The sequence below is a fragment of the Schistocerca americana genome, chromosome 3, assembly GCF_021461395.2.
Source record: "Schistocerca americana isolate TAMUIC-IGC-003095 chromosome 3, iqSchAmer2.1, whole genome shotgun sequence".
Classification (NCBI taxonomy): Eukaryota; Metazoa; Arthropoda; class Insecta; order Orthoptera; family Acrididae; genus Schistocerca; species Schistocerca americana.
This window is the reverse complement of record NC_060121.1, coordinates 757678743-757696533: the sequence shown is the minus strand read 5'-3', so window position 1 is coordinate 757696533 and position 17791 is coordinate 757678743. Positions and strand designations below refer to the sequence as shown.

General features: G+C 44.9%; 1 protein-coding gene across 1 annotated transcript in view; it reads right to left on the bottom strand.

Moving 5' to 3' along the window:
* Window positions 1–17791, bottom strand: part of LOC124605584 (cationic amino acid transporter 4) — a 237570-nt gene that overhangs the window by 206147 nt on the left and 13632 nt on the right. The window contains exon 2 of the mRNA XM_047137366.1: window positions 12778–12852. Within this exon, the coding sequence (XP_046993322.1) occupies window positions 12778–12788 (11 nt within the window). The 5' untranslated portion in view covers window positions 12789–12852. The remainder of the gene's footprint in view (window positions 1–12777; window positions 12853–17791) is intronic.

Below are 17791 nucleotides of genomic sequence, written 5' to 3'. Positions count from 1 at the left end.
ATGCAAGCAGCCATTCAGCTTGGCATTGATTGACAGTCGTTGGATGCCCTCCTGGAGTATAGTCGTGCCAGGCACCTTAGATCCTCAAAAGCCCAAGCAGGCTTGAGGGCCCTGACCATAGCGATAAAATTTTCAGACAAAGTGAATAATTCATTCAAGAAAATTAACGTCTCAAATTTAGCAACTCCATGACGTTAAAGTACAGCCCTGGTCCCAATGCAAGCAGCCATTCAGCTTGGCATTGATTGACAGTTGTTGGATGCCCTCCTGGAGTATAGTCGTGCCAGGCACCTTAGATCCTCAAAAGCCCAAGCAGGCTTGAGGGCCCTGACCATAGCGCCCCTAAGACTCCCAATCCTCCTGAAGTATACTCGTGCCAAAAGGAGAGATCGGATTAGCAACAAAGCCCTCAGACAAATAAAATTTTCAGACAAAGTGGATAATTCATTCAAGAGAAGTAACGTCTCAAATTTAGCAACTCCATGACGTTAATGTACAGCCCTGGTCCCAATGCAAGCAGCCATTCAGCTTGGCATTGATTGACAGTCGTTGGATGCCCTCCTGGAGTATAGTCGTGCCAGGCACCTTAGATCCTCAAAAGCCCAAGCAGGCTTGAGGTCCCTGACCATAGCGATAAAATTTTCAGACAAAGTGAATAATTCATTCAAGAAAATTAACGTCTCAAATTTAGCAACTCCATGACGTTAAAGTACAGCCCTGGTCCCAATGCAAGCAGCCATTCAGCTTGGCATTGATTGACAGTTGTTGGATGCCCTCCTGGAGTATAGTCGTGCCAGGCACCTTAGATCCTCAAAAGCCCAAGCAGGCTTGAGGGCCCTGACCATAGCGCCCCTAAGACTCCCAATCCTCCTGAAGTATACTCGTGCCAAAAGGAGAGATCGGATTAGCAACAAAGCCCTCAGACAAATAAAATTTTCAGACAAAGTGGATAATTCATTCAAGAGAAGTAACGTCTCAAATTTAGCAACTCCATGACGTTAATGTACAGCCCTGGTCCCAATGCAAGCAGCCATTCAGCTTGGCATTGATTGACAGTTGTTGGATGCCCTCCTGGAGTATAGTCGTGCCAGGCACCTTAGATCCTCAAAAGCCCAAGCAGGCTTGAGGGCCCTGACCATAGCGCCCCTAAGACTCCCAATCCTCCTGAAGTATACTCGTGCCAAAAGGAGAGATCGGATTAGCAACAAAGCCCTCAGACAAATAAAATTTTCAGACAAAGTGGATAATTCATTCAAGAGAAGTAACGTCTCAAATTTAGCAACTCCATGACGTTAATGTACAGCCCTGGTCCCAATGCAAGCAGCCATTCAGCTTGGCATTGATTGACAGTTGTTGGATGCCCTCCTGGAGTATAGTCGTGCCAGGCACCTTAGATCCTCAAAAGCCCAAGCAGGCTTGAGGGCCCTGACCATAGCGCCCCTAAGACTCCCAATCCTCCTGAAGTATACTCGTGCCAAAAGGAGAGATCGGATTAGCAACAAAGCCCTCAGACAAATAAAATTTTCAGACAAAGTGGATAATTCATTCAAGAGAAGTAACGTCTCAAATTTAGCAACTCCATGACGTTAATGTACAGCCCTGGTCCCAATGCAAGCAGCCATTCAGCTTGGCATTGATTGACAGTCGTTGGATGCCCTCCTGGAGTATAGTCGTGCCAGGCACCTTAGATCCTCAAAAGCCCAAGCAGGCTTGAGGTCCCTGACCATAGCGATAAAATTTTCAGACAAAGTGAATAATTCATTCAAGAAAATTAACGTCTCAAATTTAGCAACTCCATGACGTTAAAGTACAGCCCTGGTCCCAATGCAAGCAGCCATTCAGCTTGGCAGTGATTGACAGTTGTTGGATGCCCTCCTGGAGTATAGTCGTGCCAGGCACCTTAGATCCTCAAAAGCCCAAGCAGGCTTGAGGGCCCTGACCATAGCGCCCCTAAGACTCCCAATCCTCCTGAAGTATACTCGTGCCAAAAGGAGAGATCGGATTAGCAACAAAGCCCTCAGACAAATAAAATTTTCAGACAAAGTGGATAATTCATTCAAGAGAAGTAACGTCTCAAATTTAGCAACTCCATGACGTTAATGTACAGCCCTGGTCCCAATGCAAGCAGCCATTCAGCTTGGCATTGATTGACAGTCGTTGGATGCCCTCCTGGAGTATAGTCGTGCCAGGCACCTTAGATCCTCAAAAGCCCAAGCAGGCTTGAGGTCCCTGACCATAGCGATAAAATTTTCAGACAAAGTGAATAATTCATTCAAGAAAATTAACGTCTCAAATTTAGCAACTCCATGACGTTAAAGTACAGCCCTGGTCCCAATGCAAGCAGCCATTCAGCTTGGCATTGATTGACAGTTGTTGGATGCCCTCCTGGAGTATAGTCGTGCCAGGCACCTTAGATCCTCAAAAGCCCAAGCAGGCTTGAGGGCCCTGACCATAGCGCCCCTAAGACTCCCAATCCTCCTGAAGTATACTCGTGCCAAAAGGAGAGATCGGATTAGCAACAAAGCCCTCAGACAAATAAAATTTTCAGACAAAGTGGATAATTCATTCAAGAGAAGTAACGTCTCAAATTTAGCAACTCCATGACGTTAATGTACAGCCCTGGTCCCAATGCAAGCAGCCATTCAGCTTGGCATTGATTGACAGTCGTTGGATGCCCTCCTGGAGTATAGTCGTGCCAGGCACCTTAGATCCTCAAAAGCCCAAGCAGGCTTGAGGTCCCTGACCATAGCGATAAAATTTTCAGACAAAGTGAATAATTCATTCAAGAAAATTAACGTCTCAAATTTAGCAACTCCATGACGTTAAAGTACAGCCCTGGTCCCAATGCAAGCAGCCATTCAGCTTGGCATTGATTGACAGTTGTTGGATGCCCTCCTGGAGTATAGTCGTGCCAGGCACCTTAGATCCTCAAAAGCCCAAGCAGGCTTGAGGGCCCTGACCATAGCGCCCCTAAGACTCCCAATCCTCCTGAAGTATACTCGTGCCAAAAGGAGAGATCGGATTAGCAACAAAGCCCTCAGACAAATAAAATTTTCAGACAAAGTGGATAATTCATTCAAGAGAAGTAACGTCTCAAATTTAGCAACTCCATGACGTTAATGTACAGCCCTGGTCCCAATGCAAGCAGCCATTCAGCTTGGCATTGATTGACAGTCGTTGGATGCCCTCCTGGAGTATAGTCGTGCCAGGCACCTTAGATCCTCAAAAGCCCAAGCAGGCTTGAGGTCCCTGACCATAGCGATAAAATTTTCAGACAAAGTGAATAATTCATTCAAGAAAATTAACGTCTCAAATTTAGCAACTCCATGACGTTAAAGTACAGCCCTGGTCCCAATGCAAGCAGCCATTCAGCTTGGCATTGATTGACAGTTGTTGGATGCCCTCCTGGAGTATAGTCGTGCCAGGCACCTTAGATCCTCAAAAGCCCAAGCAGGCTTGAGGGCCCTGACCATAGCGCCCCTAAGACTCCCAATCCTCCTGAAGTATACTCGTGCCAAAAGGAGAGATCGGATTAGCAACAAAGCCCTCAGACAAATAAAATTTTCAGACAAAGTGGATAATTCATTCAAGAGAAGTAACGTCTCAAATTTAGCAACTCCATGACGTTAATGTACAGCCCTGGTCCCAATGCAAGCAGCCATTCAGCTTGGCATTGATTGACAGTTGTTGGATGCCCTCCTGGAGTATAGTCGTGCCAGGCACCTTAGATCCTCAAAAGCCCAAGCAGGCTTGAGGGCCCTGACCATAGCGCCCCTAAGACTCCCAATCCTCCTGAAGTATACTCGTGCCAAAAGGAGAGATCGGATTAGCAACAAAGCCCTCAGACAAATAAAATTTTCAGACAAAGTGGATAATTCATTCAAGAGAAGTAACGTCTCAAATTTAGCAACTCCATGACGTTAATGTACAGCCCTGGTCCCAATGCAAGCAGCCATTCAGCTTGGCATTGATTGACAGTCGTTGGATGCCCTCCTGGAGTATAGTCGTGCCAGGCACCTTAGATCCTCAAAAGCCCAAGCAGGCTTGAGGTCCCTGACCATAGCGATAAAATTTTCAGACAAAGTGAATAATTCATTCAAGAAAATTAACGTCTCAAATTTAGCAACTCCATGACGTTAAAGTACAGCCCTGGTCCCAATGCAAGCAGCCATTCAGCTTGGCATTGATTGACAGTTGTTGGATGCCCTCCTGGAGTATAGTCGTGCCAGGCACCTTAGATCCTCAAAAGCCCAAGCAGGCTTGAGGGCCCTGACCATAGCGCCCCTAAGACTCCCAATCCTCCTGAAGTATACTCGTGCCAAAAGGAGAGATCGGATTAGCAACAAAGCCCTCAGACAAATAAAATTTTCAGACAAAGTGGATAATTCATTCAAGAGAAGTAACGTCTCAAATTTAGCAACTCCATGACGTTAATGTACAGCCCTGGTCCCAATGCAAGCAGCCATTCAGCTTGGCATTGATTGACAGTTGTTGGATGCCCTCCTGGAGTATAGTCGTGCCAGGCACCTTAGATCCTCAAAAGCCCAAGCAGGCTTGAGGGCCCTGACCATAGCGCCCCTAAGACTCCCAATCCTCCTGAAGTATACTCGTGCCAAAAGGAGAGATCGGATTAGCAACAAAGCCCTCAGACAAATAAAATTTTCAGACAAAGTGGATAATTCATTCAAGAGAAGTAACGTCTCAAATTTAGCAACTCCATGACGTTAATGTACAGCCCTGGTCCCAATGCAAGCAGCCATTCAGCTTGGCATTGATTGACAGTCGTTGGATGCCCTCCTGGAGTATAGTCGTGCCAGGCACCTTAGATCCTCAAAAGCCCAAGCAGGCTTGAGGGCCCTGACCATAGCGCCCCTAAGACTCCCAATCCTCCTGAAGTATACTCGTGCCAAAAGGAGAGATCGGATTAGCAACAAAGCCCTCGGACAAATAAAATTTTCAGACAAAGTGGATAATTCATTCAAGAGAAGTAACGTCTCAAATTTAGCAACTCCATGACGTTAATGTACAGCCCTGGTCCCAATGCAAGCAGCCATTCAGCTTGGCATTGATTGACAGTCGTTGGATGCCCTCCTGGAGTATAGTCGTGCCAGGCACCTTAGATCCTCAAAAGCCCAAGCAGGCTTGAGGGCCCTGACCATAGCGATAAAATTTTCAGACAATGAATAATTCATTCAAGAAAATTAACGTCTCAAATTTAGCAACTCCATGACGTTAAAGTACAGCCCTGGTCCCAATGCAAGCAGCCATTCAGCTTGGCATTGATTGACAGTTGTTGGATGCCCTCCTGGAGTATAGTCGTGCCAGGCACCTTAGATCCTCAAAAGCCCAAGCAGGCTTGAGGGCCCTGACCATAGCGCCCCTAAGACTCCCAATCCTCCTGAAGTATACTCGTGCCAAAAGGAGAGATCGGATTAGCAACAAAGCCCTCGGACAAATAAAATTTTCAGACAAAGTGGATAATTCATTCAAGAGAAGTAACGTCTCAAATTTAGCAACTCCATGACGTTAATGTACAGCCCTGGTCCCAATGCAAGCAGCCATTCAGCTTGGCATTGATTGACAGTTGTTGGATGCCCTCCTGGAGTATAGTCGTGCCAGGCACCTTAGATCCTCAAAAGCCCAAGCAGGCTTGAGGGCCCTGACCATAGCGCCCCTAAGACTCCCAATCCTCCTGAAGTATACTCGTGCCAAAAGGAGAGATCGGATTAGCAACAAAGCCCTCGGACAAATAAAATTTTCAGACAAAGTGGATAATTCATTCAAGAGAAGTAACGTCTCAAATTTAGCAACTCCATGACGTTAATGTACAGCCCTGGTCCCAATGCAAGCAGCCATTCAGCTTGGCATTGATTGACAGTTGTTGGATGCCCTCCTGGAGTATAGTCGTGCCAGGCACCTTAGATCCTCAAAAGCCCAAGCAGGCTTGAGGGCCCTGACCATAGCGCCCCTAAGACTCCCAATCCTCCTGAAGTATACTCGTGCCAAAAGGAGAGATCGGATTAGCAACAAAGCCCTCGGACAAATAAAATTTTCAGACAAAGTGGATAATTCATTCAAGAGAAGTAACGTCTCAAATTTAGCAACTCCATGACGTTAATGTACAGCCCTGGTCCCAATGCAAGCAGCCATTCAGCTTGGCATTGATTGACAGTTGTTGGATGCCCTCCTGGAGTATAGTCGTGCCAGGCACCTTAGATCCTCAAAAGCCCAAGCAGGCTTGAGGGCCCTGACCATAGCGCCCCTAAGACTCCCAATCCTCCTGAAGTATACTCGTGCCAAAAGGAGAGATCGGATTAGCAACAAAGCCCTCGGACAAATAAAATTTTCAGACAAAGTGGATAATTCATTCAAGAGAAGTAACGTCTCAAATTTAGCAACTCCATGACGTTAATGTACAGCCCTGGTCCCAATGCAAGCAGCCATTCAGCTTGGCATTGATTGACAGTTGTTGGATGCCCTCCTGGAGTATAGTCGTGCCAGGCACCTTAGATCCTCAAAAGCCCAAGCAGGCTTGAGGGCCCTGACCATAGCGCCCCTAAGACTCCCAATCCTCCTGAAGTATACTCGTGCCAAAAGGAGAGATCGGATTAGCAACAAAGCCCTCAGACAAATAAAATTTTCAGACAAAGTGGATAATTCATTCAAGAGAAGTAACGTCTCAAATTTAGCAACTCCATGACGTTAATGTACAGCCCTGGTCCCAATGCAAGCAGCCATTCAGCTTGGCATTGATTGACAGTTGTTGGATGCCCTCCTGGAGTATAGTCGTGCCAGGCACCTTAGATCCTCAAAAGCCCAAGCAGGCTTGAGGGCCCTGACCATAGCGCCCCTAAGACTCCCAATCCTCCTGAAGTATACTCGTGCCAAAAGGAGAGATCGGATTAGCAACAAAGCCCTCGGACAAATAAAATTTTCAGACTAAGTGGATAATTCATTCAAGAGAAGTAACGTCTCAAATTTAGCAACTCCATGACGTTAATGTACAGCCCTGGTCCCAATGCAAGCAGCCATTCAGCTTGGCATTGATTGACAGTTGTTGGATGCCCTCCTGGAGTATAGTCGTGCCAGGCACCTTAGATCCTCAAAAGCCCAAGCAGGCTTGAGGGCCCTGACCATAGCGCCCCTAAGACTCCCAATCCTCCTGAAGTATACTCGTGCCAAAAGGAGAGATCGGATTAGCAACAAAGCCCTCGGACAAATAAAATTTTCAGACAAAGTGGATAATTCATTCAAGAGAAGTAACGTCTCAAATTTAGCAACTCCATGACGTTAATGTACAGCCCTGGTCCCAATGCAAGCAGCCATTCAGCTTGGCATTGATTGACAGTTGTTGGATGCCCTCCTGGAGTATAGTCGTGCCAGGCACCTTAGATCCTCAAAAGCCCAAGCAGGCTTGAGGGCCCTGACCATAGCGCCCCTAAGACTCCCAATCCTCCTGAAGTATACTCGTGCCAAAAGGAGAGATCGGATTAGCAACAAAGCCCTCGGACAAATAAAATTTTCAGACAAAGTGGATAATTCATTCAAGAGAAGTAACGTCTCAAATTTAGCAACTCCATGACGTTAATGTACAGCCCTGGTCCCAATGCAAGCAGCCATTCAGCTTGGCATTGATTGACAGTTGTTGGATGCCCTCCTGGAGTATAGTCGTGCCAGGCACCTTAGATCCTCAAAAGCCCAAGCAGGCTTGAGGGCCCTGACCATAGCGCCCCTAAGACTCCCAATCCTCCTGAAGTATACTCGTGCCAAAAGGAGAGATCGGATTAGCAACAAAGCCCTCGGACAAATAAAATTTTCAGACAAAGTGGATAATTCATTCAAGAGAAGTAACGTCTCAAATTTAGCAACTCCATGACGTTAATGTACAGCCCTGGTCCCAATGCAAGCAGCCATTCAGCTTGGCATTGATTGACAGTTGTTGGATGCCCTCCTGGAGTATAGTCGTGCCAGGCACCTTAGATCCTCAAAAGCCCAAGCAGGCTTGAGGGCCCTGACCATAGCGCCCCTAAGACTCCCAATCCTCCTGAAGTATACTCGTGCCAAAAGGAGAGATCGGATTAGCAACAAAGCCCTCGGACAAATAAAATTTTCAGACAAAGTGGATAATTCATTCAAGAGAAGTAACGTCTCAAATTTAGCAACTCCATGACGTTAATGTACAGCCCTGGTCCCAATGCAAGCAGCCATTCAGCTTGGCATTGATTGACAGTTGTTGGATGCCCTCCTGGAGTATAGTCGTGCCAGGCACCTTAGATCCTCAAAAGCCCAAGCAGGCTTGAGGGCCCTGACCATAGCGCCCCTAAGACTCCCAATCCTCCTGAAGTATACTCGTGCCAAAAGGAGAGATCGGATTAGCAACAAAGCCCTCGGACAAATAAAATTTTCAGACAAAGTGGATAATTCATTCAAGAGAAGTAACGTCTCAAATTTAGCAACTCCATGACGTTAATGTACAGCCCTGGTCCCAATGCAAGCAGCCATTCAGCTTGGCATTGATTGACAGTTGTTGGATGCCCTCCTGGAGTATAGTCGTGCCAGGCACCTTAGATCCTCAAAAGCCCAAGCAGGCTTGAGGGCCCTGACCATAGCGCCCCTAAGACTCCCAATCCTCCTGAAGTATACTCGTGCCAAAAGGAGAGATCGGATTAGCAACAAAGCCCTCAGACAAATAAAATTTTCAGACAAAGTGGATAATTCATTCAAGAGAAGTAACGTCTCAAATTTAGCAACTCCATGACGTTAATGTACAGCCCTGGTCCCAATGCAAGCAGCCATTCAGCTTGGCATTGATTGACAGTCGTTGGATGCCCTCCTGGAGTATAGTCGTGCCAGGCACCTTAGATCCTCAAAAGCCCAAGCAGGCTTGAGGGCCCTGACCATAGCGCCCCTAAGACTCCCAATCCTCCTGAAGTATACTCGTGCCAAAAGGAGAGATCGGATTAGCAACAAAGCCCTCGGACAAATAAAATTTTCAGACAAAGTGGATAATTCATCCAAGAGAAGTAACGTCTCAAATTTAGCAACTCCATGACGTTAATGTACAGCCCTGGTCCCAATGCAAGCAGCCATTCAGCTTGGCATTGATTGACAGTTGTTGGATGCCCTCCTGGAGTATAGTCGTGCCAGGCACCTTAGATCCTCAAAAGCCCAAGCAGGCTTGAGGGCCCTGACCATAGCGCCCCTAAGACTCCCAATCCTCCTGAAGTATACTCGTGCCAAAAGGAGAGATCGGATTAGCAACAAAGCCCTCAGACAAATAAAATTTTCAGACAAAGTGGATAATTCATTCAAGAGAAGTAACGTCTCAAATTTAGCAACTCCATGACGTTAATGTACAGCCCTGGTCCCAATGCAAGCAGCCATTCAGCTTGGCATTGATTGACAGTCGTTGGATGCCCTCCTGGAGTATAGTCGTGCCAGGCACCTTAGATCCTCAAAAGCCCAAGCAGGCTTGACCATAGCGCCCCTAAGACTCCCAATCCTCCTGAAGTATACTCGTGCCAAAAGGAGAGATCGGATTAGCAACAAAGTCCTCAGACAAATAAAATTTTCAGACAAAGTGGATAATTCATCCAAGAGAAGTAACGTCTCAAATTTAGCAACTCCATGACGTTAATGTACAGCCCTGGTCCCAATGCCAGCAGCCATTCAGCTTGGCATTGATTGACAGTTGTTGGATGCCCTCCTGGAGTATAGTCGTGCCAGGCACCTTAGATCCTCAAAAACCCAAGCAGGTTTGAGGGCCCTGACCATAGCGCCCCTAAGACTCCCAATCCTCCTGAAGTATACTCGTGCCAAATTCTGCAGCGCCTTAAATCCTCAAAAGCTCAAGCAGGTTCGAGGGCCCTGTCCATAGCACCTCTAACGCCACTAATTGAGGAGAGATTGGATTAGCAACTCCATAGCGTGACTGCTCAGCTCTGGCCCCAATGCAAGCAGGCATTCAGCTTGGCATTGATTGACAGTTGTTGGATGCACTCCTGAAGCATAGTTGTGCCAGGCGCCTTAGATCCTCAAAAGCCCAAGCAGGTTCGAGGGCCTTGACCATAGCGCCCCGAACGTCCCCAATTCTCCTGAAGCATAGTCGTGCCAAAATCTGTGGCACCTTAGATCCTCAAAAGCTCAAGCAGGTTCGAGGGCCCTGACCATAGCGCCCCCAACGCCGCTAATTGAGGAGAGTTCGGGTGACCCTTCTGGTCACAGTAGGCTTTGACAAGCAGTAGACATTCTCGCTGTGTGTGGGTGAGCATTATCGTGCTGAAATGTAGACCCACGATGGTTTTCCATGAAGGGCAACAAAACGGAGCGTAGAATATCACTGACATACCACTGTGTTGTAGGTACACCGCGGACAATAACGAAAGGTGTCCTGTTATGAAACAAAATGGCACCCCAGACCATCCATCACTCATGGTTGTCAGGACGTAGAGAGGGCGAGTATTTGTCCAGGAAATCTCCACACACGCCTTCGCTGGTCATCGGAATTCAGTTCGAAGCAGGATTCATCACTGAAGACAATTCTACCCCAGTCAATGAGATTTTAAGCCGAAGACAACCAAAAGCATCCTACTATGAAAAGAAATGGCACCCCAGAACATCACACGTAGTTGTTGGGCCGTACGGCGGGCGAGTCAAGTTGGTATCCCGCCGCTGCCCAGGACGTCTCCAGACCCGCCTTCACTGGTCGTCGGGGTTAATTAGAAGCGGGGGCTCATCACTGACGACAGTTGTACTCCAACGAGATTCTCGGCCGAAGACGCGTCTGGGGACGCCCCAGACAGCAGTGGAGTATCAACCTGACTGTAGGCCGCCGTAGCGTCCGACAACCAAGTGTGACGTTCTGGTGTGCCATTTATTTTCACAGCAGGGTCCTTTCAGTTGCCATCCGCGTCACCCTTATAGCACAACGGTACGTCGTCACCCCGTTTTGTTGCCCTTCATGGCAAGCCATATTGGGATTACATTTCAGCAAGGTTAAGCACGCCCGCACAAGGCGAAAGCTTCTACTGTTTGTCTGAGTCCTTGCCAAACTCTACCTTGGCCAGCAAGGTCGCGTGATCTCTCCCGAATTGAAAACATTTGAAACATTACGGGCACGACCCTCCAATCACCATCTCGGTATTCTGACGATCCAACGCGCCAATTCGACAGATTTGTACCGATTTCCGCCCCATTCGGATAATTCCTTCGCAGTGCGGTTTTTCTTTTTCTTTCTTTCTTAGAGTGTAGGTTCTTCCAACACTTAGCTACATATAACACAATCCACTGACCGCAAGGTTGTCGAACACTTACCTGTAACTGATGGAAAGAAACTATTTGATGATACCGAAGAACTTGACCGTGTTCTGTCTGATGTCAGATCTCAGCATACTTCTGTCCCAGCCGAGGCGGTCTATTTTTATTGCACGTAGCGTTCTCTCAGTAAAAGAAAACGATTTCTTCTCTGAATATGTTGTGAGTAACGTGGATTGAACTATTTGTGCAGTTGAACACCTCTTAAAAATAGATAAGTAAAAAACAAAAATAATTACTGATATGTGTACTCAGGGTGAGTCGGAATACCCTCGGAATCACTCGAGATTTAAATATAAAAAGGAATTTTAAACGTAAATTATTTGCTAAAGACTGACAAACAAAAGAAGCTAATACTTTTGCTTGATAATGAAATCCTGATATTAGCAATATAGGAAATAAGATTCATAGAAGAAAACTTACGGCATACTCAAAATTACAGAATTTTTTTAAGATAAACCAGTATCAGATTATGAAAGGAATGGCGTTATTACGTAAGGCTCTTAACTTTCACGAAGAGATAATAGACAGTATAACATAACTTAAACTAGATCTTAAAATTATCTCTTCTCACAGTTAAATGAAAAAAGAAAAGAAAGGCATGCACATTCCTTAAGTGTCATGCACCAATAAATAAAGGCAGTAGGAAGAATCGAGAAAAAAAAAAGAATTATTCTGAGATCCTGTGCGAACCGAAAAATCTAAAATCACACAGTTAGGTGACTCGAACCCACAAATACCAAAGAAAAAAAAGTAGAACAGTATTATATCATCTGGCACATACAAGGAAAATCAGTACTACAGAAAACTCTACACTTCGATTAGGCAGAAACAAAAAGAAAATCATAGAAATAGAAAAATGGAATAGGTCGAGAAACATTGAAAACTACGAGCATTTCAACAACAATGAAAAGAAACATTTAGAATAACACAGAGAATCAAAACATTGTTTGAAAAATGACAACTTGATGAGACGCAAAAAAACTTCACAAAAATAATGCAACACTTTGCACAATTATTTTTGCAGAACATTAGGATAGTGTTTCCTATTTAATATTTTTTGTCCTGTTCTTCCAAGAACTGACAGAAAATTCGGGTAATGTAACAAATTAAAGGCCTTGCAGTCACTAAGAATTTGCTTCAAAAGGCAGTCGCAGAAAGAGGTAACACTGGCATAAAAAATACGGAAAATTGTGAATTACTTGCAAAATATTTTCATTACTTTCAAAATATTTTCATAAACCCTTATACTGCCATGACTCAAGTTATAAATTAGAATTTTCAGACTTTGTGAGAACAAAGGAGATATGACACCAAATACTGAAGGCATTAAAAAAGCAGTTAAAGCTATGAAAAATATCAAGAAATTAAAGGAACATCAAGTATTATCAGTAAAACTTGGAAGAAAGAAAGAGAATATTGAAGCAAACTATCTGACATTCAGAATGACTTTTTCTATATTACCTATAAATCATGAGGATTCAGAAGTGCAAGTCAATCGCTTAGAACAGATAGTCAGTAGACCACGTTGAATAATCTCTGAAAAAAAGCAAATTTATCGCCAATATATAAAATGTAACAAAGGTTTTACAGTCATTGGTCAAATAGAAAGGTCAAAAACTTTAGGTATCCAGGAGACATTACAACATGGTAGTGAAACCAGCATGCCAATACACATAGGAATGCGTGGCACTGAAGTATTTTAACTTAGACAAACAAGAAATATTAGAGAGAAGAAGCACGAGCAAAGTTATTGGTCCAATAAGGAACACAGAAGTCTGGAAACTAAGAAGCAGTTATGAGATACATCAAAGTGTAGAAAAAAAATAACGGAAACAACAAGTAAAAGAAGATTGATGTTTTTTTTTACATTTATATAGGATGAATGACAACAGGCTGACAAAGCTCTGGGAACAAATAATGACAAGCAGGATCATAGAAGTTAAAGATTTCGAAACACACAACATAAAAGAGGAAGACACAGCAGAAAAGATATTTTCAGAAGAAAAGTGTTAAATTTAGATGAATCATAAGGCAAAAGCAGTAAGAGGACTGGAGTGAAAGGGTCTGAAGAAAGAATAAAAAGAGACATGCTGAAAAGATTAAAGAATACTGAAGGAGGAAAAGAAAAGAACAAGTGAGAAGGAACTGAAATTGTCATGTGGTTCTTAATTGACCAAAACGGAAGGCGAAAAGAAGAAGAAAAAATGACAATTACTGGGCAACAGGGATTCAAGGTAACCCAATACCCGTCTCCATTTACATGGAGGTTGTTCCCTTGATAAGGTCTCGCTGATGCTGTCCTCCGGCCTTCTTCAGCAGCTCGGTGTTGACGATGCTTCATTCTCTACGGTTATGGTGTACTCATAGCTATTGAATGTAAATAAGCAGGAAACGAATTTAAAAGGAAATGTAAAGAGTTTATCAAAAAATCAGTGCTGTACCATTTTTCAGGTGACTAAAAGAAATTTTATAAACATTTTTGTTCGTCACCGACGACACGGACTGGACGTTACGCCTCAGAATTGTACATACCATTTCTTAGAGGGTTACTAGAATTGTACAGGGTATTTTAAAACACGACGGCAAAACTTCACGAATGGATTCCTCATATAAAAAGAAGAAAAAAAAGGCTATATCATCCACATGGGCCTGGAAAAGCATAATTACCGAGTTATTAGAGTATGTTACTGTTACCTAGTGTATGCTGAAAAGTACTGTTTGCAGGAGAAATAGGTACGACGCCGGTTACAAATTTTACATAAGGATCAAATCATTAATCAGTGTGATATGGGTCTGAATATCTGCAGCATGCGCAGAGGAAGTACAGTGTTCGCCAGTTAAATACGTAGCTGTCAGCATATTCGTAGTTAGTAATAGTGGTGTGTATTTGCTCTGAAGTAACTCGTAAGCACGAGGAACGTTAGATGTATCCGTAGCCATCAGCAAAATTGTGTAGGGTTGGTTAGGAACAGCCTGTGCCTGTGGCTTGCACTGCAGAAACGTACACCGACAAAGAGCTCGTGATCATGCATTACATGTACGGTTTTGTGGATGGCAATGCATGGAAGGCACGTCGCTTGTACCAGGAACGCTACCCTTTAGAAAGATTTCCAGACAGAAAGATATTTGAAGGAATTCATCGTTGCCTCTGTGAATGCGACACTTCCAAACGTTCGCCATCCGCCAGGCAGGGGGGGGGGGGGGTAGTCGGCCACAAGACATACAACAGCACAGGATGAAGATGATAATGATGACAGTGTTCGATTCTGGGGAGCTCAACTGCGCGGTCATCAGCACCCGTACAAAGTCCCAATTTTTACACAGTCCAGTTTTTTGCAGAGTCCAGTCTAGCCACCGTCACGAATGATGATGATGATGATGATGATGATGATGATGAAATGATGAGGACAACACAAACAGCCAGTACCTGTGCAGAGAAAATCTCCAATTCGTCCAGGAATCGAACCCGGGACCAGAGGCAGAGGCGAGGGAGCACAGGGTGAGGAAGCCTACTCAACGCTTTGGGGGAAACTCCTGGAATCAGCATAAGGCGGTCAGACTTGCAGAGGAATATGCCGAACATCACATCTGGAGACGTTTACGTGAAAACGTCCTATACCCATACCATTTGCAGCGTGTACAAGCCTTGTCTCCTGCGGATTAACCTCAAACAGTAACGTTTTATCAGTGGTTCCTGCAGCAATGTGTTCTAATATCCAATTTCGCGGCTGTTGTTTTATTCATAGATGAAGCGATATTCACAAGAAACTTTTTAATTTAAATGGTTCTATGGTTGTGATAACTTTAATTTTGGATTGAATGTCTCTTATTTTTATGTCTTTTGTTATACATATTTCATAACCAGGACATATGGGCGGATAAAAATCCCTATGCAGCTCTCAAGTATCCAATCGTCTCACCAAAAGAGGTTCTTCATTAACATGTGAGCAACCATTGTTGACGATTGCTCGTTTGGACCCTACGTCCTTCCAGGGAGACTTACTGGGCAGTCTTCACAGATTTCTTGTGTACTGCATTGCCTGAGTACTTACAGGACAGCTACTTGCATCTCGTCAATAACTGTATGTCATGTACGATGGTGTTCCCGCACATTTTGGTGTCTGCCCCGAGGCACCTGAACGCACGTTTTACTTAGTGTTGGATAGGCAGCGGTGGACCGACTGCTTGGTCACCCCGTTCACTTGAATTAAGTCTCCTGGACTTCCACCTGTGGGGATATGTAAAGTCTCTCGTGTATTCAGCTGCTGTTGTGGACGAACCTACTCTCCATTCACGCATTGTAGCGGCCTTGCAGACAGTACGAAATACACCAGGTATTTTCACTCGTGTTTGGAATTCAATGACGCGACTAACGGAGACCTGTATCCAGGCAGAAGGGGAATTTTATCGTTTCCTCTGATTCGTAGCCAGTGGGCACCAGCTGGCGTTACAGACATGCAGTGCAGTTTCTAGGAACTGACGGTCGAATAAGTCTGTAATGATTCCTTTCCGAACCCATGTTGACATAGCATTTTTTCCTTGTTATTTGAGGAATCAATTCCTATAGTGTTGCCGTCGAGGTTTGAAATACCCTGTTTTACAAAGCAATCTTTTTGATCCTATTGTCTTCCACACACGTAACGTTATCCCTCCGATTTTTATGTATTTCTTTACAAGGTCCGTAACTGACTGCACATTTAATTCCTGTCTAATACCAATGTTTCTCTTACGATCTAGATACAATTATGCCGCTATATAGCGGAGAAACTTCGTTTCACTTCGTCTTTGTTGTTCAGAAGTTAAAGAGTCCACCTTTCGCATCCGTACAACGATAGCAGAAGAATGTAAGTACATAAAACTTCAGGCATTCACTTTTTTGAATAGTTATTTATTATTCCATGAACCGGTTTTCTAACCTTTTCAGGTTCATCTTCAGAATGTTTTCTGGAAGTTACATCATTTTTTTAATATGTGTGAAATCTTATGGGACTCAACTGCTAAGGTCATCAGTCCCTAAGCTTACACACTACTTAACCTAAATTATCCTAAGAACAAACACACACACCCATGCCCGAGGGAGGACTCGAACCTTCGCCGGGACCAGCCGCACAGTCCATGACTGCAGCGCTAAGACCGCTCGGCTAATCCCGCGCGGCAGTTACATCACTATTTCTAGCGTAATGCTGGGTGCTGGCTCTGTGATAAGAAGATGGAACGTGCTTTAATGTATCGCCACGAGTATTGTTTATCTGTCGATGTGGATGCAAAATTTAGTTTTTTACTTACTGCGGCAGTATGGACGGCTTTTTTCTGTTAGTGTCAATCTGTCTGCTTCCATTTTGATGGCCAGTTAGTACACCACTTCACACGCTTTTACATTCGGCTTCCTGGAGATGTGTAATTTCCGCGGTGTACGACTACACCATACTGGTTGCGATTTGAGGAGAATCGTGCAGATGTATGCACTGTGGTCAGAGAAAGCAGCGTCCACAGCTCAGCGTCTTGGATATCAGGTGCTAATTTCCAAGAGTCGTAAACCCTATTAAGTCGACTTTTCTAATGGTTCGTTTGATGTGTGGGGCCGTGGGTATTGCCTTCTCTTCACATGTGTCGCTGAGCTGGAGGTCTCTGACGATCAATCGGAAGTATTAAACTGAGGCCCTTGATCTTTCTGTTGTAATACATAGCTGAAGTCGCCTCCACATATGCAACTATCATAATGCCCTAAGAACAACAGGGCAATATCTTTGGAGTAGAATGTGGCTCCCTGCTGGTGGTGGCTGGAACCAGATGATGCATAGATGTTGATGATATGCGTGCCCATGGTGGTGAAGACCATGCTTCGTGCTGTTGGGAGAATGTTGAGATCGATAATGGAGGTTCCTTTATGAACATATGCAACCACGCCTTTGCCAAGGGGGTCACTGGCAGAGGTGTAAGGTATGTATCCGGGAATGCGGGACGGAGCAGCCAGTTGTGCTTCTTGTAAGAATTCAATGTCAACGTCAGATGCCCAGATCATGTCTTGTCACAGAGATAACTTCGAGGGCGAACTGATGTCGTTGGTATTGATCGTTGCATTCCTATATGATATCGGCAATTAAGGTGAGGTTTGGTATTACTTTGTTGGTAATCGAGGGTGAAAAAGGAGGTCACTGATTATCCCGTCCAGCCAGCAAAGTTGCAGCCCAGATTTGTTTAAGTCGTGGTTGCTTGAGGTCCCACCGCCAAGGGGGGGTCAGAATCAATTTCGATGTCATCACTCCACGCGGAACTGAGGAGTCCCGGTAAATCGTCGGTTCGCTCCTGCGATATGGGGTGCTTGACTGATGAAGAAGCGGTAAAAGGGACGGACGCATTCTCCTTTCTACAATCCTTTGACTTGCTGTAAGGACTTGGGGCTGTTCGTCGGAGTTGGGTTACTTTGCTGTTCTCGACCGCAGTCAACTCGCGGTCGTCCTGCATGGGCACTGCA